Raw genomic sequence first — 25339 nt, 5'->3', positions numbered from 1 at the left:
GGTGTTGAGTTAGAAGATCAGAGGATGCTTCATACATACAGTAAGTGTCTGCATACTTTAACCAGATAAACAAATGTAAGTATAAAGCACTTTGTTATATTGGCATTCCCTCAAGAATAAGTTCAACACAGCTGCATCTCTTAAAACACTGCTTTTTTTATTTAACACAGTTACAAAAACATTACAGGTTTAAGAGTCCAAGATGCTAAAGGTTTATAGAAATGATTTTTCACAACAGTTGCAACCACTGCCTACATGAGACATTGTTAGGCCAGCAATGATTCCATATATGAAGCAGAAATCTACCATGATGTGAAATTTCATGTAAAATGCAATGGAAACCCCACAAGACTCAGGCTTAATTTCAACTGGAAAGCACCATAAGAGCTGGGTATTAGTGGTATATGCTATAGATAGACAGAACTTTATTTGTTCTTGTGGGAAATTTAACTTTTTACAGTAGCTCAGAAAATAAAATTGTATTATGACAAACAACAAACCCTCTCAAATATACACCAGAATAACTAAAAGAGTTTCTGATTTGGCAGTTAAAATCGCAATGAGGCATTATGCATGCATATTGCTATTGGTATAAAGAAGCCCAGTAGCTTTTCTGGACACACTTCTGCTGAATGATTTGTTGACTGAAAGTATTCAGTTTTAGTGTGTCAGAGAGAAGATGTGCAGCGTTTTTCATAATGGCACTCATGTTTGTTTTCATTCTCTCCTTTGCCACTATCTCCAGGGGGGATGAAAGTGTGTCGATAATTGACCCTGCCCTTTAAATTCACTTGTTGATTTGGTGGGCATGTCTTGAAGTGATGCTACTGCCCCAGGAAAATCACACTCACCATCACAGAGTTGTAGTCTGTGTGAAGGATGTCACTACCCACGTTAAAGGAATGCAGTCTTCCAAGAACAAAAATAAAATCCGCTTTGTCCTTTCTTGTATTATGAGACCAGTAGATCAGTTTAGCCTGTCATTGATGTGGATCTCCCTGTAACATTACTGCATAGTAGTGCATAATCCACATGTCTGTCCCTCAGTTTCCTCCTGAAAATATGGAGATGGGAGATATTCAGGATTGTGGAAACTATAGAGTGATACAGCTCATATCACACAAAAAAATGAAAAATCAGGAAAGGGTTATAGAGAGAACGCTTTGGGAAGAGGCCACCATAGAGGAGGAACAGTTTGGCTTTATGCCAGGGAGGGGAACAACTAATGCAGACTTTGCATTGAGACAGCTCATAGAGAAGTATCAAGAAAAACAAAGGTTTGCATATGGGGTTTACTGATTTGGGGAAGGCTTTTGATATATTGCCATATTAAGAAGTCTGGAGGTGCATGAGAGAAAAATTAGCACCAGAGGAGTATGTTATGATTGTAACATGATATGTATAGGGGACTGAGGACTCGGGTTAAAAGCTGAGTTGGAGTAACAGATAAGATCACAGTTGACGTAGGTCTGCTCCAGGGATTGTTTTTAAGTAATTACTATTTTGATCTCATTATGAACATGCTTACTTGTGGAATAAAAGACAGCCTCCTGCTGCATGCATTATGTTGATGGCCTTGTGCTGTGCAACACTAGAGAGGAGGAAATAGAGAGGAAGTTGGAAGAATGGGGCCTTTAAAAGATAGAGAATGCAAGATAAAAGGTAGAGACAGAATTGTTGAGGTTTAATTATGATCAAGACTCAAAGGTTAGTCTGCAGGGAAAGCTATTGAAAAAAGTGGATAAGTTTAAATGCCTAACATTAGTGGTAGCCCAAGATGGAGAATTGGACGCAGATACCTAAAGAGCAACGGGTGGATGGAACAATAGGAAAAAGGAATCAGGAATATTGTGTAATTTAAAAATAAGGTGCAGGTTAAGAGTCAGTTTTTTAAGAACAGCAATAATATATAAAGCTGAGACATGGGCAGTAAAGGGAGATTGGGAGAAAATGTTGGATGTGGCTGAAATGAGAATGTTGAGATGGATGGAGAGAGTTACAAAAATGAACAGAATATGAAATGAGACACTTCAGGGTACATCAAAATTAAGAGATATCTGAGAAAAGACAGAAAAGAAGGCTGACGTGTTAGTGACGAGATGGAGACAATGAATAATGCAGAAATAAAATTGATGGAAATGGAAGCACAGGGAGAAAGAAAGTATGGGAGGCCTAAGCGGAGGAGGGTGGATGAAGTAAAAGAAGACCTGAAGGAGAACGGTTTGACTGGACAAGAGATGCTGGACTAGCTAAACAGAGAATGCTGATCAGGTATATCGACCCCACACAGGAGAAGAAAAGGAAAACAAGAAGGAGAATAAACCAGCAATTTTGCCATGAAAAATTCAGTCTTAGCCCTGAGCACACACTTCCACACTTCCTGTATATACTGCAGTGATAAAAAGTTTATAATTTGTATTAATATTAATTAGAACAAAACAAACAATTCATTATGAAATATTGATTATTAATCACACAACTACCATAAACGACTAAAACATATTGAAACTGAGCACATTAACGTAATTAACTAACAAAATACCAAAAACTTTGCCGTCAATAAAGTCCAGCCGACATCTAACCCTCGACAGCACTCTCCCTGCTTCCTTCCACTGTTCTCCCCGCTGCATTCAAAGCCTAGTATGCAAATTTTCCCACACGCCTTTGCGAGGTTCCTACGTCACGTGACAGCCGTGGGTTTCCTGTGCGTAATCTGTCAGTCACGTGACGGCTGTGTGCGTACGCGGCGGAGTTGGGTGTGAAGATGGCGGACGACGAGGCCGAGAAGGATCACAGCGAAGATATGAGCGTTGCTGCTGCGATCGAGGCCTTGCAGACTCAACTGCATAACTTGTTCGGCGAGCTTAAAGAGAGTCGCGAGCCGCCCGTGCAGTCCGCCTCCCAGTACTGCCAGCATTTCTGTCAGGTCAGTGAAAAACCAAAGCCCGTAGCTAGACTTGGAGGGGGGGGCGGGCAGTGGATGCTGTCTGATCCAAAATAAACCTGGAGGAACGAGATCGTTATTAATCAGTCCCTCCGCTGAGAATGATGGCGGGGGAAGGGGAGGGTGCTAGTGAAAAGAGGAGAGCCCCCCTTTGTGAAGCTTGTGTTGCAAAAAAGGCAGATCTCTCAACAGAAAACAAACTGTGCGTGTTTGCAGTTGTCCGCTTTCAGAGTTTGTATACGTTCATCAGTTAGGAATAAACATAGAAGAATTTATTTGTGATCACACGTTCTCTGTGTTCAGACAAACTGGCGACATCTTGCAAATGGAGACCTTTAGAAGCCCCCCTCTTTTACCCTCTCACGTCTGCGTATTCTCTTTGCATTGGAGTGGAGGCTAAAGATGAAACGTGCGCATTGTTTGCAGAAAGATTAACGTATCTCCAATCCCTCCTCTCTCTGCGTGTCTACGCTTGCGTTACTATTGTAGTGACCTTTTTTTCGTTCTAAATAGGTAGTGTTGTATATTTAAATTCACTTTTTATTCTGTAGTTAATCGTCTTATTCACGTCTACAGCTTATTTTGTTGCTTCTTAAAAGTCGGCTTTAGTTTTATCAGTAATTTGAAGATCTCGTTCTTTTTCTCTCAACGCGCGGTGTTTACACAGTTCCCCAACAATACATTCTCACCAGAGTTAGCAAAGGGTGCAACGTTCCGTTCATACCAACTTGCGACACAGCGTCGACTGACCAAACGGACACCTTAAAAGATCTTAAAAAGAAATTTCAGAATTTAGAAGGTAGTAGCCTTTATTGTCTTCACACTGCCTTTTGTTTTCAGCTAATCAGTACAGACGGGCAAGATGGCAATAGACCGTTTTACAGAAATAAGATGCTGATAGGCTGACATTTTTGGGCTGCTTAAACCAGAATCCACAGTGTGTACAGTCTCATGACCTTAACTAGAGTAAGTGGGCTTTCGAATCTCCAAATTTGACGTTCATTAAAAGTTCGTTAAGTCACACATGCTGTATCTAACACACTAAGTGTGTTATTGTCACATAGTACTGGAAATCTTTTAAGCCCGCACGTGGCTGAGAAGGCGGGGTAGCTGTCTGCCACTGCCATAATACCACGAACTGAAAGGCTTTCGTGAAATCGGTGGATCCTCGAAAGCCATTGAAAAGCAGAGTGACAAAACCCGAGTGCAAATATCGCCACTAAACATGTAGCTGTCCGCCATCATTTGATTTTACAGTGTTTCACATTCACAAAACAACTGCATTGGAAAGAAATGGTGCCATCTATTCACTATCGCCAAAATGCAAGAAGCTGAATAGGACGGACTGTCACAAGCAGCTCGGTAGCTGTCAAATTGGTTTTGCATGATGCCTTGCCATTGGTGGGTGCCGTGACGCGCAAGAGCTTAATTGGTTGCCGCCATGGTGTTCTGAGTGTCCCGTTCAGGACATTTGGGGAACTCTTGACAATAGACTGAAGCCATTTCCGTATCTTGAAATCAAAAGCGCAAAAAAGACAATTCCTTTTTGAAATGTTTGTGACATCTTATTAGCGGACGAGAAAGTCAAAAGAAGGGACGCCATTTGTAATAATCGAACTGAGGTGTTGACCTGCTTTTGAGAATACTTTCTTGTCTTGGTTAGAAATTTTCCAGTGGGTTTCAAACTTTAACTGTGGACAAAAGTGAGTTGCTTTATCAATTGAAGTCATCAAATTTCGTTTTTTAACTTTATAAGTAGCTGTTAATGCACACGCGCTTGACTGTGAAAGAGCTCCTCGGGTTTGGTCATGAAGGGCCGCATTTTGACTGTAGGGGTTTGTTCCAGTCCTGCTTCCTATTTAGAAGCCAATTATTGTTGCTGAAGCAGTTATCGTTATTGTCATTATTTTGCTGTGTTTTTGTTAAACTTGTTGAAATTCTCATCCCTTAATTGCATCTTGTAGTCCTGAGTTTGGATGATTCACATTTTTAATTGTTTCCAGTTTTCTTAACCAGTTGCAATGGAAGTGACAAAGGAACCAGTGATTCATCATATAAACAGGTTCTGTTCACTCCTGTGTGTATGTTCATTGCAACTCTGTTTTAATAAAATATTTGGAACGAAATGAGAGAAAAAAAAAACCTTAAAGGACTGGGAATTACTAATCTGCTGTGGTTCATAAATCATTTGGAGGATATTTTCATTAAAGAAGAATGTACAATATAAGAATTTTGCCATGAACACTGTAAAATGCCATACAATTTAAAAAGTTCTGGCATGTTAATTACGCAGTTGGGCTGGGACAAGAATCTTCTGCCTCTGTGGCCTTCCAGGAATGAACTTAACCAGCTGTGATCTAATAACCCACCCTTACATGCTTTGTGCTCCATTAGTGGGCTGTTGTCCTACTGCTTGCTGCTTCCAGTCTCATGTCTTGCTGCATATACGTCCCTGAATTTTAAATGAACTTAACCAGCTGTGATCTAATAACCCACCCTTACATGCTTTGTGCTCCATTAGTGGGCTGTTGTCCTACTGCTTGCTGCTTCCAGTCTCATGTCTTGCTGCATATACGTCCCTGAATTTTATTTTGTGGCTTATAATACTGACTTTATAGACACACTTAACAGAATTCTCCATTTTCATGTCTTGCATCAATGCCTTGGAATTAATATCTTCTCACCCCCAAATCCTTCTTTGGTCACCTGACCAAATATTGTTACATAATGAGCTACTATTTCACATTAATCCTAAGCACCGGTTAAGCTTCCTCAGTAGCCTTTTCTGATCCTCATTTGATTGTATTCATATATGGGTTGCTCATCTGACATGTAGTCATTATGCTGTCCCAGGTACTGTATGTTTTGTAATTTTAGGAAATAAGAAAATACTTGTCTACCAACTCATTCCTAAACCCTACACCTTTTAGCAGTGATGGCTGAATGGTGTTGAAGCTGCTGAAAAAATCAAAAAGGGGAGTTTGGGGTGCTATATATTGTCTGTGAACATAGAAGTATGAGAAAGCCATTATTTTGCCTTTCCAAAGCTTTCATCATCTAAACCAACATAAGGAATCCACTTATCAAGTACTCAAGGAAAAGCTAATTAACTGTACTCTCTATGGTTCTGAGAATGATGAATCTCTTAGACAGTGATTACTACACAATTAAATTTAGGTAATCTTTCATTCCAGGCTTGTTTTTTTTATAAAGCTTTGCAGGTGTCAAGAGCCAGCATTTTCATTAAAGTTGAATTTGTTTATGTTCTAATGGCTGAAATGTAGATTATTTTAAATAACTTTTGGCTTCTCCTTGTTTTTCTTGATTATTACTACATCAACTGTGTTTTAGCATCTATATGTTGTTTGAGTATTTCATACTTTTAAAATTTGATTGTATTCATCTGCAGGAAAGATTGGATGTCTATATGGTATGTGTCTATATTAGTAAGGTATTGTGGTAAGGTAGGTTACAGTGTAGTAATGCTGTTGCCTCTATTACTGTAGAGAAGCTTGACCATTTTAATTTAGGACAGAACACAATCATAGTAACGACAGTACATGGGAATAATATTTTTGAATAAATAAAAATGAACTTTTTTACTGATACTTTCATTATGGATGTTGAACATCAACAAATCAACTATAAATTGCAGAGCATTGGTGAATGCATTAAACATCATTGGAAAGCTTAGTTTCAGTTTTGGTAATTCTGGTCCCTCACGCCTGCATGAGCTAATTTTTCTGTAGTTTGGTTTGAAATGTTGACATATGCAGTAGAAAGAGAAAGAACATAAAAGCAGATTAAAATGAAAAGACAGTTGTCCTGTTGAAGAAGTGTAAAATACAGTTTGTTTTTATTTTTGTGGAACGTACAGTTCATGAATGGCCTTTAAAAGTGGCTTCTGATACTTTTAAATGTAAATTAAATTCAATTGTCTATAGATTGAGAAATGTGTCTCATTGTTGGCCTGTGATTAAGACTTTGTTTATTTATTATTGGTAAATTGAAAATGGTTTTGAATTGTTGAATGAGAAGAGTTGAATGTGTGTGCCATGCAGCAGCTCATCTTTTTTACAGCTGCTTGGCAGTACCATAGGATGTCTAATGCATTTTTTTGTGAGTCAGAGTTTTGTATTTTTTGCTGTTTGTAACCTACAAATTGATAAATTTAAGGCTAGTGTCAGATGCATCTCTGCTTCAGTGAACTGTCAAGGACAGTATCCCAATATGTCAAAAAGGAGGCTTATACTGTCTGTTACCCCTGCTACAGAGAGGCACCATGTTCCAAGGCAGGTCTTATCCAGTGTTTCCCAAAGAATTTGCCTTTCAGTTATTCAGGGTCAAACAAAGAGGATGTTAGGGTCTACATAAACATTTCAACAATGGTGAATGGTATTTGCAACATTAGATCAACATATTTTAAATTCCATTGTATGCAACCATTCAGGATACTTAGTAAAGTGCATTTACATATTTGTGCAACTATAGTTAAAATAACCTGTGTAGTGGCAAACACCTTTACAGTCCTTTGCCATAGTTAGTTGTTTTCTCTATTTCAATTTTTTTATATAAAATTTTAGTTTTCATCCAATTCTAGTATTCCAGTTGATCAATAATAACAATGTGAAAATTTTGTGTCATATATATTCCCACCACCAACAACTTCATACAAGTGTTTGAAATTTTTGGGTTCTACCTTTTCTAAATGGCTAAGGATTACTTTCTTAAACACAATTTGTGAGTGGGATTTATGGATATGTACAGTATGTACTAAGAGTGGAAATTGCCAGGAAATCCTAGAACACATCCAGTGCTGTACATGCATAGACGGTTAAGGCAGAAATCTTTGGGAGTTCTTCTTTGGCAAAATGCTCCCAACATCATTGAACTGCACAAAAAAGAGTTATACATCATCATTGGTCCTGTGATAATTTTCTTTTGTTTTATTAATATAGCATGTTTAGTTAAATTGATGCTTTATAGATCTCTGTCTCCTGCATTGCACTCTGCAAATTCTTCTGTGCTTGGCTGTGAGATTCAGCCCTGCAAAGGACCTGTTGTGTGTGTCTCTTTCCTTGCACCTAGTGCTGCTGGAATAATCACTTAGGTATTTCTACTTTACTAAGATATACATTAGGTTGTTATTTTAAAAGGCAATTGGACTGTGTAACACGCGTTACTTTTAATGTGTTACCCTATTGCTCTCGAGATTGTGTTGCTGAGTTTAGCACTGAATGTTTCATTACTCAACATACATTTAGCTATTTCTGAAATGTCAAGACAGATTATTTCATCCAGGAGAAAGAATTATGCGATTGCCTAAAAGATTTGCCTCTGGAAATTTATTTTGTGGACTGTTGTACACGTGGCTGTTGAAAGCATGTGCGAAGAAAAAACATTTGCAGGCCGACAGAGTGCAATGGATGTGCACAGACTACAGTAATCCTGTTAAGGGTATACATGGGCATATAATCGAGTTTTTCACAGAGATATCTACCTCGTTTATCAAGTTTCTTAGAGGTCAATAACTGGATTTCTGTAATCGGGGTAAGGGTTTTCATGACATTTTAGAAATCCTGTTTCTGTGAATAATCTGGTTATTGAAACACATGTTCGGATTCAGCGGGTTGGATAATGGATGGATGGATGGATGGATGGATGGATGAAACACATGTAAATGCATCAGTTCAACAAATCAAAGAACTGAACTTTGACCAGTCTGGACAATTATAACACTAAAGCTGAAAGTAACACTTTTTCTTGTATTCAACATTTTCATAGTTCGCTCTGTGCAACAGGAGGAGAGAGACCTGTAGTTCAGAATGGCGAATTAATCTTTTAAGTGCTTTTGCCAGCTGGTCGAGAAGGACAGTCATAGTTAGTAGTGTGGTGAAGGTCTTAATTTTTCATCTGAAAAGGTTTCTGAATTATATGTTTCATATCGAGTGTTCTATTCAGACACACTGAGCAAAGCAAAGCAATGTGCATTCAAAAATGTGACCTACCAGTTGTGCATTCGTTTGCTTTTGCCTTCAGCAGACTCCAGGTATTGACCTATTCTCCATTATGAAAGTTCTTGTATCCAGTCAGTTCCAAGTAGAGCTCTGCCGATTAGAAATTTTTGCACCAATACTGATAAAAGAGTTTATGATTTCTGACAACTTATATTAGTGGCTGATGCATAGCATTCTCCACCTCCCCTCCCATCCCCCCACACCCCAAGGGTTGCGGGAAAAACATCTCAAGTATAAACATTCAAATAAATGCTTTATATTTTATAATGAAACATGCATATACGTTAGTTTAACTACATACAAGAAAGTATCAATTCAGTTATTCAGGAAAATAACTGTAAAAATAAATTAAGTACAGTGGAACCTCGGTTCATGAACGTCTTGGTACACGTACAACTCGGTTTACGACCAAAAAGTTCGCCAAACTTTTGCCTCGGTTCACGACCACACACTCGGTATACGAACAAGCCAGGTTCCCTTTCGGTTTGTACATATTTAGTCTCTCCCTGTGCATTTCCTGTGCAGTGAGCAAGAGAGAGAGCGAGAAAGCGCGCGGCACACACACACACACACAAACACACACACACACACACAGAGGCAGCGTGAAAGACAGAGAGAGCCGCGCACACACACACAGGAGCACACACGAGAGAGGCGTGCACACACACAGAGGAGCGCTCTAGAGAGAAACACACAGGCGCTCCAGGCTCGCAAAAGTGAGACGCACACACACACACACACACACACAGGTGCAAGAGAGAGCGAGCGAGGGACGCATAAGGTAGAGAAGGCTTGTTTTTGTTTTCAGTTCTATTTACAGTGATCGGTTCGTAGCCTGCATTGTTGCAATGTTACATTTCTTGGTGGTTTATTAAATTATGGATTTTTCAAATGTGCATTTTTTCCCCTGTGCTTAAAACTCACTAAAAAAAGTGTTTTTAGCGAGCGGTTCCTAGCACTATAGCACAAACTATTGCAGTGTTAGTTTTCTCTGTTGTTCAAGGTTTTCTCAGTGTTATTCAATGTTTTTACATTTAGTTTACCATTACGCTGTGCATTCTATGGTATAATTAACTATATTTGTGCTTAAAAACTAAAATATATATATATATATACATACTGTTCGTACGGTCTGGAACGGATTAATTGTATTTACATACAATCCTATGGGAGAAATTGCTTCGGTTCACGACCAACTCGGTTTACGACCAGAGTTTTGGAACGATTATTGGTCGTGAACCGAGGTTCCACTGTATGTGTAACAGTAACAATTTTTAATTCTGAATTAGACTGTCAGTATAATTAAATAAGACAATACTCAAAATTTTGAAACAATATTATATTTTAACTTCTTTGTCATTTACAAAATTGTACATTAAACAATAAAAATTATTGTGAAAAACTGCTAATACTAGTACCATGGTCAACCTAATACTCCCATCCAGTACTGAGAATTTACAATGCAGGAAGCAGAATTTCCCTGCATTTACGCCATTGAGAGACCTTCTCTTGTACTTCCTAAATGTTGCCCACAATACTGAACACCTGTTCACTGGGCACTAATGTTGATGGGAAAGCCAAATATCACTTTGCCTGAACAGAGAGATATTTAACACGGTTCCAGCTAAAGCTCTACCACTTAAAGGAGTTGCCTGACTTACTGCTTAATACAGGATTTTACAGATAGTACTGTAGTTCTTCCACTATGCCTTTAGGTTAATCTTGACTTTGTGTTACTCCAGACACACACTGCTACATTACTATCCATATTTTTCATGTGGTTTTCACGTGACATCCACAATCAGTAATTTTATAATTTTTTTTGATAGTTTGTATCGACATTTATAAAACAGATAAGTTTTTCTACTACACTGCTCTTGATTAACAGCACGGCTTGTTTGGTTAACAGATATACTAGCAACAGATGATAAACTTTTCCATTTTCCTAAAAATACATCTTGCCCTGATCCAGTTCCATTTCACCCTTGTACCCGAAATCCCTGATTTGCTCCATTTTCCTGAAAATACATCTTGACCTGATCCAGTTCCATTTCACCCTTGTGCCCGAGATCCCTGATTTGCTGTTGTTTTATATTAAAACAAGCGTTCATTTTAGCAGACAAAAAGCGGGCTTCTTTTCTCATTAAACATAGTTGGTAGAAAACTGCCTCTTGTATTTTCCTTTTATAGCTTTAAAATAGTTAGATTTGAAGAGCATTTTCAGTGTCAGAAAAGCATACTTGGCTAACTCAAACTGGGTACACTTTTCTCTTTTGATCATGTCACTTTTTATGTACAGAAAATCCAGTTTTTAGGATGGGTAGTGTTCTTCAGGTGAAGGCTGTGCACTGCACAAGTCATTAGCTCTGCATGTTTTGCAGATACATCATGAACAAAAAAGAAAACTATATTAGTAATAATTAAGCATACAAAGGTACATTTAGCACAAATGTATTTGTATAGAAATTTTTACCTACGTTCAAATATATTTGCATATGGGTGATGATCGAGTTCAATATGGATACCTAGGATTCCCTTGGTATCTTGGCCAAGTGCCCCTTGGGTTAACTAAATGCAGTTTAGTTTACCTAAATGTCGATTATTTACATATTTTTTAATACGAGTTTTCAAATCCTAATTTTTGTATAATTTGACAACCCCAGACTATCTTATTAATAGGGTCTTTTTTTATTTGTACAGAAATACTGTCTAATGCTTCAGAGTCTAAGCGCTAAAATAGATCAACATCTCCTTACCCCGAGTGATGCTGTCCGCTGCGCGTGTGCAGAATAGCAGGCTATAGTTGATGCAGCCTCCAAGTAGTTTATACTTTTAATGACTGCCTTTCAAAAGCTGTTAACCCTTTAACCGCCAACTCCCTAAATATTCCCCATGCCAGGCGAAATCTGAACAATTTTCGTTTTTTTACTTTTTTACATTTTTTTTACATTTTTTACATTTATTCAAGCAGTATTGACCACTAAATGTTGTGCAAGTTGCCAGTGTATACACGAAATCTGTAAATGTAACCTGAATTCTCAGCTAAGCAAAACATCTTGATACCAATCCGTGCCCTTGTCAATGGTAGATACTGTCGAAACTGTAAGCGGCCCTTCCACGACAATAAACTTTCATCAACTGCAACTGACGGTCCTGGCATGTAGGGCAACTGAAATGCTTCAAATAAATGATCAATCAAAGGACGTAGCTTGAACAAGTGGTCGCGGTTTGGATCTTTCTTATCTGGCTCGTTTCTGTTGTCATTCAAATGAAAGAATTTCAGCAGCAAAGAGAATCGGTTACGTGTCATGACAGCTGCAAAAATAGGTGTTTGCATACATAGGATCTGTAGACCAGTACATCTCAATATCTGGTTTTCTGATTATTCCCATCAACATCAAAATCCCAATGAATTTTTTCATTTCGTTTTCATCAGTGTCAAACCAAGCACGAACACGGGAATGTGGAGGTAAATTGGGATTTTTCTCAATAAACTGTGCTGCATACAGATTTGTCTGATGAACAAAATGTCTGATCAAATCAGGTGACACAAACAGCTCATAAAACTGCTCAGTAGTGTAATTGTTTACATCAACAATAAAGCCACACATTCCCTCAAACGAATGCAGAAAAGGTAGTTCACCACGGCAGCAGCCCAGCTGAGATGCTGGGGATACACCCACTCAGCGCCGTCATCCGATGCGTCTTCATTCACAGTATCATGCAGCGCACGTTGCTGCTCATCACTGTCGCTAAAATCTTCTTCAGAACTGCTACAATCATGAGCAGAACTGTCCAAAATCGCCTGCAAAGCCTCACTTGAAGTCAGTTTACGTTTCGCCATATTCACAGCTGTTACATGCGAATCACGTCACATGACCGGCCAAAACAACCACAGACTTGTCGAAATACAACGTAGTAATAATACCCACGCCAAACCGTCAGTTATACTACTTGCCAGGCATTCATATAACCACAGGCAAATGTGCCGGATAATTCCGGCAGTATGGCGTTAGCAATAAAACAACGGTGCCGGATATATCCGGCAGAGGGCGGTTAAGGGGTTAATGATAACATATATCAACCGTAACAAGCTGTAAATTGGTTATGCATACAGAATAGCAGTTAAAAATAGGGCTTTGTACTTGTAACATTTTTTCACTTTGGGCAATGTTTAGAGGCACATATTTATGCAGACCATTCCATTGTTTTACAAAATCTGCTTGGGATATAGCAGCACTGACAACAGCCACTGATTTATGCACAGATAGTCTTTTTTAATGTGAAGAACACATGTAAAGGACAAATGTAGTAGAAGAATTTATGTTCATTATCTCTGACGCAACTGCTCTTGAAATGGAAGAGTAGATTTGCTTTTGCATAAAAAAAAAAAAATACTGAACATTTGTTGACTACGGAGAAACAGATTCTAGTTAATCTTGCAGTACAATCTTTTGACACTGGTATTGTGTAGAATATGTACACAGTGTATGTGTAACTTTACTAAGAAGAAATAAGGCTTACCTATAGTATAAAATCGGAGGTTTTCTCCACTGCATTTGCCTTCACTTTGGGGGATCATACCATTTGTGTGTGTATTGAATCCTACACATTTTGACGGACTCTGTAACTCAAAATGCCGGCACCTGATTGGAGTAATTTCTGCCGATTGTTCATTTGGTTATTGAGCCCCATTATCATCTGATCAGATCGGCCATGTGATTAATCATTTTGGCTCTATTACCAAGTACCTGTACTCAGTATTGTATTTGTAATATTAGTACTGTGCTTTAAAGTGCAGGTGGCAATGCATTTGAAAAAGGCCATGACAGTAATAAGAGGTAGTTCACAGTAAATTATTTTTTATGTACAAATACAAAATCAAACAATACAAAGATGTTTGTTTTTTGCTTTCTTCTCTGTGGTTAAGACATATACTTTTGTCCTGATCTAAAACGACATTGGTCAAGGCTTCATTTGTTCTCGGGCTGTATTGAAATGCAGCTGAATTTTATATAAAAATGGAAAAATCTGTCAGTTTGTCTATCTGATAATCTGTAATAAAAAGTTTCTGTGCAATGGTGCAAGTATTTCAGAGCTCAGAACAAAGGTGTATTACATTTTTTTTGGGTTAAAACTGTTTGAGAAGTTGGAGGTGTTGGTGGAAATTGCCTGGATATCTACAATACGATATTATAATTGTATTTTGCTGCACATTAAATTTTATGGTGTTTTTCTGCAATGTATTGTAATTTATTATTCAGTATATGTTTTGACATCATACACCTGTATTAAAAATGTTTCATTTTGTTCCACCTACTAAGAAACATTCTTGACTTTACCTACCTGACTTAAATATTTTTTAGTTGTGGAAATGGGTTTCATGTATCTCAGTTGTCACTGTCAGTAATACTATAATGACTTGCTGTGGGTGTTTTTAGGATCACTATTTGTGATGGCATATTTGTTTTTTTAAGGAGATCAGGTATTGTAACTCCAATGACAACTAAATACCATGCATGTCTGATTACTTATATGTGTGTATGTATAGTAAGTGAGAGGTCACCATTACATTACAACTTGGTGAATTGGAATTTTGTTATCTTTGGATTTTTTTGTATTGAGACCCATCCCTAGGAACAACATTCATGTGAATTTTTCAACGGAAAGCTCATATTCCTGTTAGCAAATAAATGCAGCCAAAGACCTATAATTCTGAGTTATGATACGTAACACTTGTATAGGTACATCATCTGATCTGAATGGGTGATTGATTTCTTGTTAGAGTAGCCCCTATATATTTCAAGAATACATTTATAGGTGCCAGCCATGATAAAAAATCATTTTCTTCAAGTGCAAATTTAAACATATTTTTGCTCATTTATGTAACTTTGGAATGGCAGTTTTTGCATGCAAGCTGTATTCTGTGGGTAACTACCTAAAAATCCTTTTTTCATGGACAGATATAATCATTATATTTCTTCCTTACTGTGCATCTCTTCATATTTTGGAAAAAAAATAAGATATTTATATTGACATTTTTGTATGCCGTCGTTGATGTGTAATACCACAGTTAATTGTTACTCATATACATACAATTAATTCAACAGCATACATAGCTAAAGAAAACTTTAGTATAACCTCAAAAGCCTGTCCTAGAAGACACAAAATATAGAAGAAAAGGATCTTTCTCCACAAATTTAATACAAGTAATATAAAGAGAACATATAATCAGTATATTGAAAAAATTATTTGATCCTTTTCTGTTATTCTTTCAGCACCATCATGTTTTTCATTTTATAATAAAAGCATACAGTACTTACAGTATGTCACAAGTATCAACAATAAGACTGTTTAGTATCTACCAATGATATATAGTCAAATTTCTCCTGTAACAAAAATGTCATTTATTTTATTAAAATATGATCCTTTTGACAAACGATTCTGGTTTTGAAGCACGGTGTTGCTGGTTTGGATCTTATCACCACCTCCATTTTTGTACTGTAATTTTGTAATATAACCTTAATGTCATCTAATTGCCAAAAAAGTTTTAAATAATTGTACTGTATATAGCATGTAACCCAACTTGGGACTGTGTTCACTATAGCAATGTTTCTCAACCTTTAAGGTGGTGTGACCCGTTTTTTCGTGATACACCAGGGTACCCCTTATTGATTTGACTACAACGGTCAGAGTTTTAACCCCCTTCAAACCTATTGCAGCCCACTTCCATTATGAACAGTGGTAACTCACTCCCCTCTGGTTGAGAATCACTGCACTGTAGGATGTTGTTCTTAAAAAAAAAAAAAAGTTATTTATAGATGAAATACTGGTGTTTACAAGTTCTCACCCTTTGTGATCACAATTGAAAAAATACGGATTTAAACTTTGAAAGCCTTTTGGTGTTATTTATGTACCTTTTTATCAATTTTTTAACTGTTGGACAACAGACAGGGATTTTTATTCCTTAGACAAATGTTTTTCAAACTTTTTTTTTCTTTCTGCTAGTTTTGATGTATCTTTAAGCACCTTTCAGATTATACCAGATTTGTTTTAAATTTGGTTAAATGGATTTGCTACAATACACATGAAAACTGTGAACAGTCTCAGGATTTAATGAGAGAAGTTTTCCTTATATACTACTCTGCCAAGGAACACCCTTATTATACAAATGCTTTATGATTAATAAATAGAATGTGATGTAAATATTATTAAGTTCTGCGTGCTTTTCAATTATTTAAATAATTTTTATCCAATGTTTAGACACCAGTAGTAAGATATATACTATTGTTTATTATCAACAAATTGTGGTTAGTCATTTGAATGTCTTTTTTTTAAATAATTGTGTTTTTAATGTTGCATTTTTTAAAATTTAATTGAATTTTTTTTGTCTTAAGTTGTGTTGCATACTGGAACTAAACATATGGTATGGTATGATGTTCTATCTCAAACAAGGCTGTTCCATTCATTTGTGTTTTTTTGTGTTAGGGCTGGACTTAACTATTAAAGGATTAGTCTACCGATTATTGTTTGGATTTGTCGACTAATCTAATAAATAACTTGTAGCAGTTACAGAGACATCTGTTATTTTAAATGTAAGGCTGATGAGATTAACTGCATGCTATGGGATGGTATGTATATTATTGGATATAGATGAAGGAAGTAAATGGCACACATGTAACAAATCCTGTAGTTCTGAGTCCTTTTAATAGAATAAAGCTTCAGAACATATAACATAGTGTCAGAGTAAAAAAACTAACTACTTAACAATTGTGGATGTCACTGGAGTTCATTCACCTTGAATGAACTGGGATTCAGTGAATTTGCCAGACAGGTGGTGAAAGTTCAAATAGAACTTACAGCTAATATTCATGGGCGCACTTCAAACCAAAGGGGAAAGGGAAACTACAGTTACTTGCTGTTCTGGATTGATGACAAAGGACAAAACATCTACAACACATGGGTATAAGGCTGGGCAATATATAGAATTTTTAAAAAATATCAACATCCATATTACTAACTGAGAATGGTAAACCGGATGGCATGGACGCAGGTACACGGCGATGGGACCATGAGACGTACTGCGCAGGCGCGTACAGCGCACGTCTCATAAACTGCAAGCAAAGTCGTATCCACCGCGCATGAAGGAGTCACGGCCCAAAAACGAAAGAGCTCAACTGACGTGAATGAGAAATGAAGCAACAACGCGCCCATAGCTAACGACTAACGACACAGCCACACAAAAAAGAGGATTCTGCGCTGCAGCCCAGATTCAAACGGAAGAGGCTACGGAGGCCCCACAGGTCCACAAAGATAGTACGGAAGGCGTGGGAAAGTACGAAAGGCAAAGGCGCCTACACAGCATAGTGAAACCCGACATAGTACGGAAGGCGCAGGCGTCACCGCCGTATTGTGAGTGGCACTACTGCGGAGTGAAGGCGCAGGTGTCACCGCCATATTGTGAGTGGCCCTACTGCGGAGTGAAGTTAGGAATAATGTGCTGCTTGGGATTGTACAAACCGCTGAACGCTTTACACCAAATTCAAACACAATACAGCTCAACGATACAAACACGAGCCCACCTGGATAAGATCAATGAACGCAGGCGCCTACAACGCGCGTCTGAAACTGCGGAAGCAAAGCAGGCACGGGTTCAAAACGAACGAGCTTGACTGACGGATATACAAACACGAGCCCGCCTGGATAAAATCAATGAACGCAGGCGCCTACAACGCGCGTCTGAAATGCCGCGGGCAAAGCGAGCATGGCTCCAAAACGAACGAGCTCGACCATTGTATTTCAGGATACCCAACGCCGGGGGTAGGCGAGCGAAGCGAGCAGGGGGAGGAGCCCCCTTGTATTTTCATAAGAGATATAGAATGAGACAATATCGTTTATATTGAGTCTATGTTTCGTTAAAATGATTCTCGTACAGTCGCTAGTTCACCTTTCTCTTCTCCTCATTTGTCTCTCGCGCAACGTCACCCTTTCCCACCTTTTCACTCTCTGAACACAACTCATCCCTCACCCACCGCTTTACTCGGTAAGTCCTGCAGGAAGCGATAGGATGGAGACAGATAAAGACATGAAGGAAGCTATCAAAGAAGAGCTTGTTGGTTAAAAGAAAAACAATGGCTCAATTATTTGGAGATGGTTCAGGTTCAAAGTGTCCAATGAGCAGCAGAATAATGTATTCTGTACAGAATGCAGAAAACAAGTCTCGACAAAAGCTTCGAGCACTACTAATCTTGTCCACCATTTACAACAGTGCCATAAAGTGTAGTAAGAAGAGTGTGTGAAAGTCTGTGAAGCCTTCCCAGCTTCCTGCCCTGAAACAAATCACGTTACAAAACTCATATACCCGTGCTGTGCCTTATGAAAGAAAAAGTGAGAAGTGGGGCAACATTACTAAAGCAGTGGCTTATCATATTGCTGATTTTTTTTTTTTCCTCTTTTTCTCCCAGGGCTAAATATTTTTCCAGAAAAACTCAGATTTCTGAAGAGTACACAAAGCAATAGTTTCTCACATAAATCAACATAAAACGTTGTTGCTGCATGCAGTGTGCTGTTGCTGCATGTTAGAGATCTGGCAGCGTCTGGGCGTGTCAGCTGGGGATTGATCAATTGATGTCAGTACCTCACTTTTGTTTCAAATCTCGATCTCCAGATCACTTGCACAATATCACAATCCAACAAGTCAGAATCCAATTCAAAATAATAAAATTTACACAAAATGTCATCCACTTAATGTTTTTCTTTGCACATTCATTTCACTCTCTTGCCCGATGTCGATGTCATTCTAGACATTGTTTACTCTATGCTACTCACACACACACCAAGGGATTCGATGTCAAATCAACGAGTGTAACAGTCATCCAAGCAAAGAGGGTCTATCTATAATGTAATGGTGAGTTTTATCGACATTTGTAGCTTTTTTTTCTCCCTCTGCTTGCCCTTAAAGAGTGAAGTTGAAAGTTTTATAGAACCACTTACAGAGCTAAATATGTCTGTTGACCACAAGATAATCTATTTGCAATGTTTAAGCTTATACAGGTACCACTTTTGAAATTTTAACTTTGTTACATAAATATCAACCCTATTAAAGTGTGTGTGAGTGTGTGTTAGACTGAGGATTTTGACACTGAATGAGAGCCCACATGATGCGCAATGGACTCCGTGTGGAGCTGCATGAAGGTTTTACCATAGGCCGAGGTGCCAATTCTGCCACCAAGTCCCAAGTTTTCCTTGCAAGTTGGCGGGCCAAATGCAGGTTAACGTCATACCCAAGAGCAAGTAATTGTGGTTAAGGGTCTTGCTGAAGTACCCAAAGAAGTGTTGTGGGATTCGAACCAGCGACCGCCAGCAAATCATTACCACGAATCCCAGCGACCGCCAGCAAATCATTACCACCAGAGCCACCACTCCGCTTAAGAAGAGACAGGGATGCTTTTTAAATTCAGAAGTGTTTGAGATTGAAAAGGTCTAAAAATATACATCTGTTTCACTCATTTTCTGGTGATTTTACCAAAATGGTTTAACTAAAACCATTTGTATGTCACACATTAAACAACACAGTTTACACACATAGTTAAATCTTATACATCCCTACTAAACACAGATGGATGTTAATTTTTGAGTGATCTGCCTCTTTACATGAAAATGAAAGTGATTTTAAACATTTTTATTTTGTGTTACAGGACATGGTATGGATGATGCCCGCATCACCATTTCTGTGTGTAAGAAAGTTGTTACTTGTTATGTTTTGTCGGTTGTTACGTTTTGTTATTTGCACAAAGTCGTAGATGTTTGTACAGGACTACACACAGGAGGAAGCACTTTGGTAAAAGAAAGAACTCTCTACTTCAGTGGAAATCCACTTTTTGAAGAGCAAGTCAAACTTTTGTTATTTTTGCTCTGTATCTTTTCTCTTTACATTTTTTTATTGTATAGCTGGTGAGTCTTTTGTTATGCAGGAAAAGAACATTATTTTATTCATTATTTTTGAGCCATTTCTCGTGTACATCTACAGCTGTATGTTAATAAAAGTGCCTTTGTGACATTTGAGATATGTGGCTTTGACTCAGAACTGTCTTTTTGTTATTACTTTATGGGAAGAAAAAATATCGAGATATATATCGCCATTCAGCTAAAAAATATCAAGATGACTTTTGGTCCATATCGCCCAGCCCTACATGAGCATTATCTGAAGACATCAGTAAGAAATTACAAACATGTTATAACCATGTTATAACAAATTTAATGAAAAGGTGCAGGCACCTAATGAATTGTTTAAACAGTTCCAGACTGAGCTACATTTGCTTGTCGAAGAGTATGCATATGGGAATAGCTAGAGACATTTGTTACTTTAAATGTAAAGCTGATGGGCTTAACTGCATACTATAGGATGGTATGTATATTATGAGACATAGATGGATGAAGTAAATGGCACCTGTAACAAACCATTCTGTGGTTCTGAGTCTTTTTAATAGAATAAAGTGGCAGAACATATAACAAACTTGCCAGTCAACAATAATAGTTTTGGATTATTTTGTTAAAAATCTAACAAAATACTAGAAAGAAAACATGACAATGTCATTATTAGAATATCAACACTAGCTAAGTTTCCATCCAGTTTTTTGCGACGTTTTGTTATCGACAAACAGAATATACGTAAAAAAAATGTGCGAAATTTGCTGTCTCCAGCCTGTTTCCATCAAACTAGCTTTTTATTGATAAAATGGTGTGCGTGATGACGTCACCCCCCCCCCCCCACGAACTGTCGCATAACTTTTGATGTATCGCGAAAAAAATCTGCCCTTGAGCCGTTTCCATACATAATTTTGTGTATGTCGCAAATTATCTACCTTTTGTTTTCCACGTTACACCCCCTCCACTAAACAAAGCAACAAAGAAATGGAGAGATTATTCAGACAGTTTTTTGAAATTTGCCAGCTTACTGTTATTTCAGTTTCACAAATAATTGGAATTGTACATAATATCCGAAGACGACAGCAGAATGAAGCAGTTGCTTGTCTGATAGCCCTAGAGCTCGAAGAAAGTACCCCAGTGCGACGAAACCCACGGGTATGGGAGAGACGACGGAATAAGACCTTCTGGGAGGAGGTGGTGGAGAGACACTTCACGGAAAATCTCTGGCTGCAACATTTTATAATGACACGGCCGACGTTTGAGATGTTGTGTGGATTCATCAGTCCTGATGTTGCGCCCATCACAGGTTGCCACCGACCACTGGTTCCAACCCAAAAGCGGATTGCCATCGCCCTTTACAAGCTGGCAACCTGCGCCGAGTATAGAGTAGTTGGAGAAACTTTCGGGGTTAGTAAAACTACCGTCCATCGATGTGTATATGCTGTGTGCACCGCTATTAAAGAAAAATTAATGCGGCGTTATATGAGACTTCCGACTGTAGCGGAGGCCAATGAAATTGCATACCGCAATTCCTTGGTGCATCTTGTGCCACAGATTTACGGTGCGCTGGATGGCACGCATGTGCCTATTCTTCCCCCGACGGAAGGCTACCGCGATTACATTAATCGCAAAGGGTGGCCATCTATTGTTCTCCAGGCCCTTGTTGATGACAGGTGCATGATACGAGACATTTGCGTTGGCACTCCTGGAAGTGCCCATGATGCAGCTGTGTTTGCAGCATCGGATCTGTACAGGTGAGCCTACCTTTCAACATCCCTTCTCAGTGCGATAACAACTGAATTAACCTGCTTCCCTTAAGGTTTTTAATTAAAACTGAAATTTGAATTAATACAAAATAACGACGTTTAATCAAAAAAAAAACTCTCTTCATCAGACCATGCGAATCGCTCCGCCATTCTCGTTTTGATTGCACGTGATGAAAATGTGACACATTTATTTGCGTTAAAGCCCTTTTTTCCGACAAAAAGTGTTTCCAATGTAGTTTTTGCGACATCTGAAGTATCGATATGGAATTTATGCGCTAAAGTTAAACGGAAAATATTATGTCGACATGTACAACATTTTATCGATGATTAGCATTTACATCAGCTATATCGGTAAAAAAATTTGAAGCGCTAAATATTTTTTCGCAAAAACTCCTTGGATGGAAACCTGGCTACTGTAGTGTTTAATAAAGTGCAAAAAGGAATGCAAACTCAAAATCTCTCCAAATCAAAATAATTTCAGATCACAAATTAACATTTCAGAACAAAAGAAGTACAATTTGAATTGGATATTACAGACCAGATCTGCTTAGCAATACAACATAAGTGCAAAAACTCAAGATCGAGTTTGTTTGAGTCAGATTTTGGTAACACACAAACATAATCTGTTTAGTAGTCCACCATTGGTGCAAAGATCAGTTTAAGTAACACTTGATTACAACTTATTAGTTCAAGTCATACAAAAACAAAACAACTAACAAAGTTAGAGTAAAGTAACGTTTCATAAACATCACGAAAATGACATGCTAGCAATATGTTATCCTGCTTAGTTATAATCAATTTCTGTAACACTGTACTTTTATATTGTATCTTTCTTTTTTCTTTTCTAATTATAACCTTCCTCCCACGGGGGGAAGTCTTGTGTTACTCAACGCTAACGCTCAGGAAAATAAATCCATATTACTAACCGAGAATGCTAAACCGGATGATGGACGCAGGCACATCCGGCCATGGGCCGTAGCTGCAAAAAGACGTACTGCGCAGGCGCACGAAAGGGCGGACGGGATACACACCAAGAGGGGGATTTAACAAGCCCCTGGAACACAAAAAAAAAGAACACAAAACCACCCCACACACCCTACAAGCAACGGACGGGACACACACAAAGAGGGGGATTCAACAAGCCCCTGGAACACAAAACGAAAGAAGACGCTCGCACAACAACAATCCTCACCCACACACCCCCCCCCCAATCAATAAGAAGTGACACCCAAAGTCACATATCTAAAGGAAACGTCCATATTAAACATACGTCATCTCAAAACCTTCACACTAGGCAGCATAGGTGGATCTCATTAAAATAAAGCACTGTTAACCGTTCAACTGGAGAAAAGGCTCCATATTAACAGTGAGTGCTATCCTCCTTAATACTTATCCATATTTCGCACGCTGAGGAACAAACGAGTCATGCATACACGGTCACGGGTACAAAACTATTCGGATCGGATAACGGAACCAAACACACGAACACGAATGAAACAAAATGAATACACGGCGGCGCATACAATGCGCTTCGGAAAATACGTGAGAAAAAATGTCTCGGATCAAAAAACGCAAAGCTCAAGTAACCCCGTTACAGAGACGTGCCCAAATGAACAGACACATTGAACGTAGATGCATACAGCGCGCGTCTCAAAGTGCTGCATCAAAACAAGCACGATTTCAAAAGAAAGAGCTTGCGTCTCAGACATACAAAAAAGGGAGCAAAGCAACGCGCATATGACCGGCCAGAAAACAAGCAAGCAGGACTCAAAAAGCAGAAAGCTCAACTGACCGACATACAAAAACGGACAAGGCACGATACAAACAATGCACGACGTAGAGTGAAACGGACTTTGCGCAAAGCGGAGGCGGATCAATTAAAACTCAAAAATAGCGCGTCACAAATAATGGACATGCAACAACGCGGCACTCAAACACCACAAGCAAAACATGCCCGTCGCAGACGTCAACACCAGACGTCTGCTGAACGCTTACGCCAGTTGGCTGACAACGCTTTCAATAATGAGTCCACTGTTAAGGAAAATTCATTGGGATTAATGAATGTCATTTGCAATCATTGTCATTCACTTAACTTCACAGAAGAAACAACTGGCAATACAAATAATGAATTTACACGTTGTTGTCAAAAGGGGCAGATTAGACTGCCTCCTTTACATTCATATCCTGAATATCTACAGAAGCTTCTAACTAAGGATGTGCCTGAAAGTAAAAACTTTATGAACTACATTAGATCCTACAATAGTTCATTTGCTTTTGCATCTACCAGAGAACATAACAGGACACCAAAAGGCAATGGCCCATACTGCTTTCGCATATGTGGTTAACACAACGCACTATATTATGTCCAAAAAATATTAATGTTAATCACATTATTAACCAGGTCATTTCATTACTTCCTGGAGAGACACGGCTCTTTCTAAGCTCTGACAAAGTTGACTCTGATGACGACAATGAACATCTGAATTTCCCATTAGAATATTTGAACACTATTAACCCGGACGAATGACCACAACACAACCTTACCCTTAAAAACGGAACAATAATCATGCTATTAAGAAACCTTAACACTAAACAGGGTTTATGCAATGGCACACGGTTAGTCGTCAACACCATAACACACGATGTTATTCAAGCAACAGTTCTTTCAGATTCACATGCTAACAATACTGTTCTCATTCTTGGAATTGACCTTACGAGTTCTGACCTAGAATTACCTTTTACATTGAAACACCGACAGTTCCCCATTAAACCTGCATTTGCCATGACCGGCAACAAATCACAAGGACAAACCATGGACAAGGTTGGCATCTACCTCTCTGAACCCGTTTTTGGACATGCACAACTTTATTTTGCCTTCTCATGTGTTCGACGTTCATCTCACATTAAAGTTAAAATTAAAAATGATCCATGCCAAGGAAGACTCATTCAAAGACAAGACACCATCTTTACTACTAATGTTGTATACAGAGAAATATTCCAATAAAACATTACTCTATGCCAAACACTCTATTTTGTATTTATATAGGCATCATCCAAACCTGCACACTATTCTATATCTAATTCATACATCTCACTCTTTGTCATGCCCCAACGCCAGGGGTTGGCGAGCGAAGCGAGCAGGGGGCGGAGCCCCCTAGTGAGTATAGAATGCAGTGATTTACCATTCGGAACTAACTCTTGGTGGTGTTTTCATGGAAAGCTGTGGAATGCTTCCTTCCTAGATGTTCCTGCATAGCTGTTGCACTGCTGTGATGCGCCATTTCACATTTACAGTGTGTAAAGAACACAGTATTATTTGGCTGTAGCTTAAAGTACTCCCATACTTTAGAAGTCCAAGGTCTTTTACACGAAGGACCTGCAGGTGAACTAAGCCATGCCATGTTGATCTCTTGAACAAGGATAAAACGTAATGTGTTGAAAGTATGCTGTGCCTTTTGAGATCAATACGCTCCATTATTAGTTTTAGTGCTCTTGGCTGTGAAAAGTCTAGGCCTGAAACAGTGTTAAAGGGACACCATTTATTTGGCAGAAAGGCCCTTGCTTGCCTGCCTTTTGCTTGCTTTGTTTTGAACTTCTGTGAGTCAAGGTTGATATGTCCTCTGAAGAAGCAAGGAGGCAGATTTTGTTTTGAGAAGGCAAGTGCTGAGCTTCTCACTGACAGA

The 25339-nt window shown here is 38.5% G+C and overlaps 1 protein-coding gene across 15 annotated transcripts in view; it reads left to right on the top strand.

Moving 5' to 3' along the window:
* The first annotated feature begins 2714 nt into the window (after positions 1-2714).
* znf292b (zinc finger protein 292b) overlaps positions 2715-25339 on the top strand; it is a 109566-nt gene continuing 86941 nt past the window's right edge. For all 15 annotated transcript variants that reach the window (XM_051925263.1, XM_051925273.1, XM_051925271.1 and 12 more), the window contains exon 1: positions 2715-2926. In XM_051925263.1, coding sequence (XP_051781223.1) covers positions 2765-2926 — 162 coding nt within the window. In that variant the 5' untranslated portion in view covers positions 2715-2764. The remainder of the gene's footprint in view (positions 2927-25339) is intronic.

This window comes from Erpetoichthys calabaricus, chromosome 3 (genome assembly GCF_900747795.2).
Source record: "Erpetoichthys calabaricus chromosome 3, fErpCal1.3, whole genome shotgun sequence".
NCBI lineage: Eukaryota > Metazoa > Chordata > Cladistia > Polypteriformes > Polypteridae > Erpetoichthys > Erpetoichthys calabaricus.
This window is presented reverse-complemented; position numbering and strand designations above follow the sequence as displayed.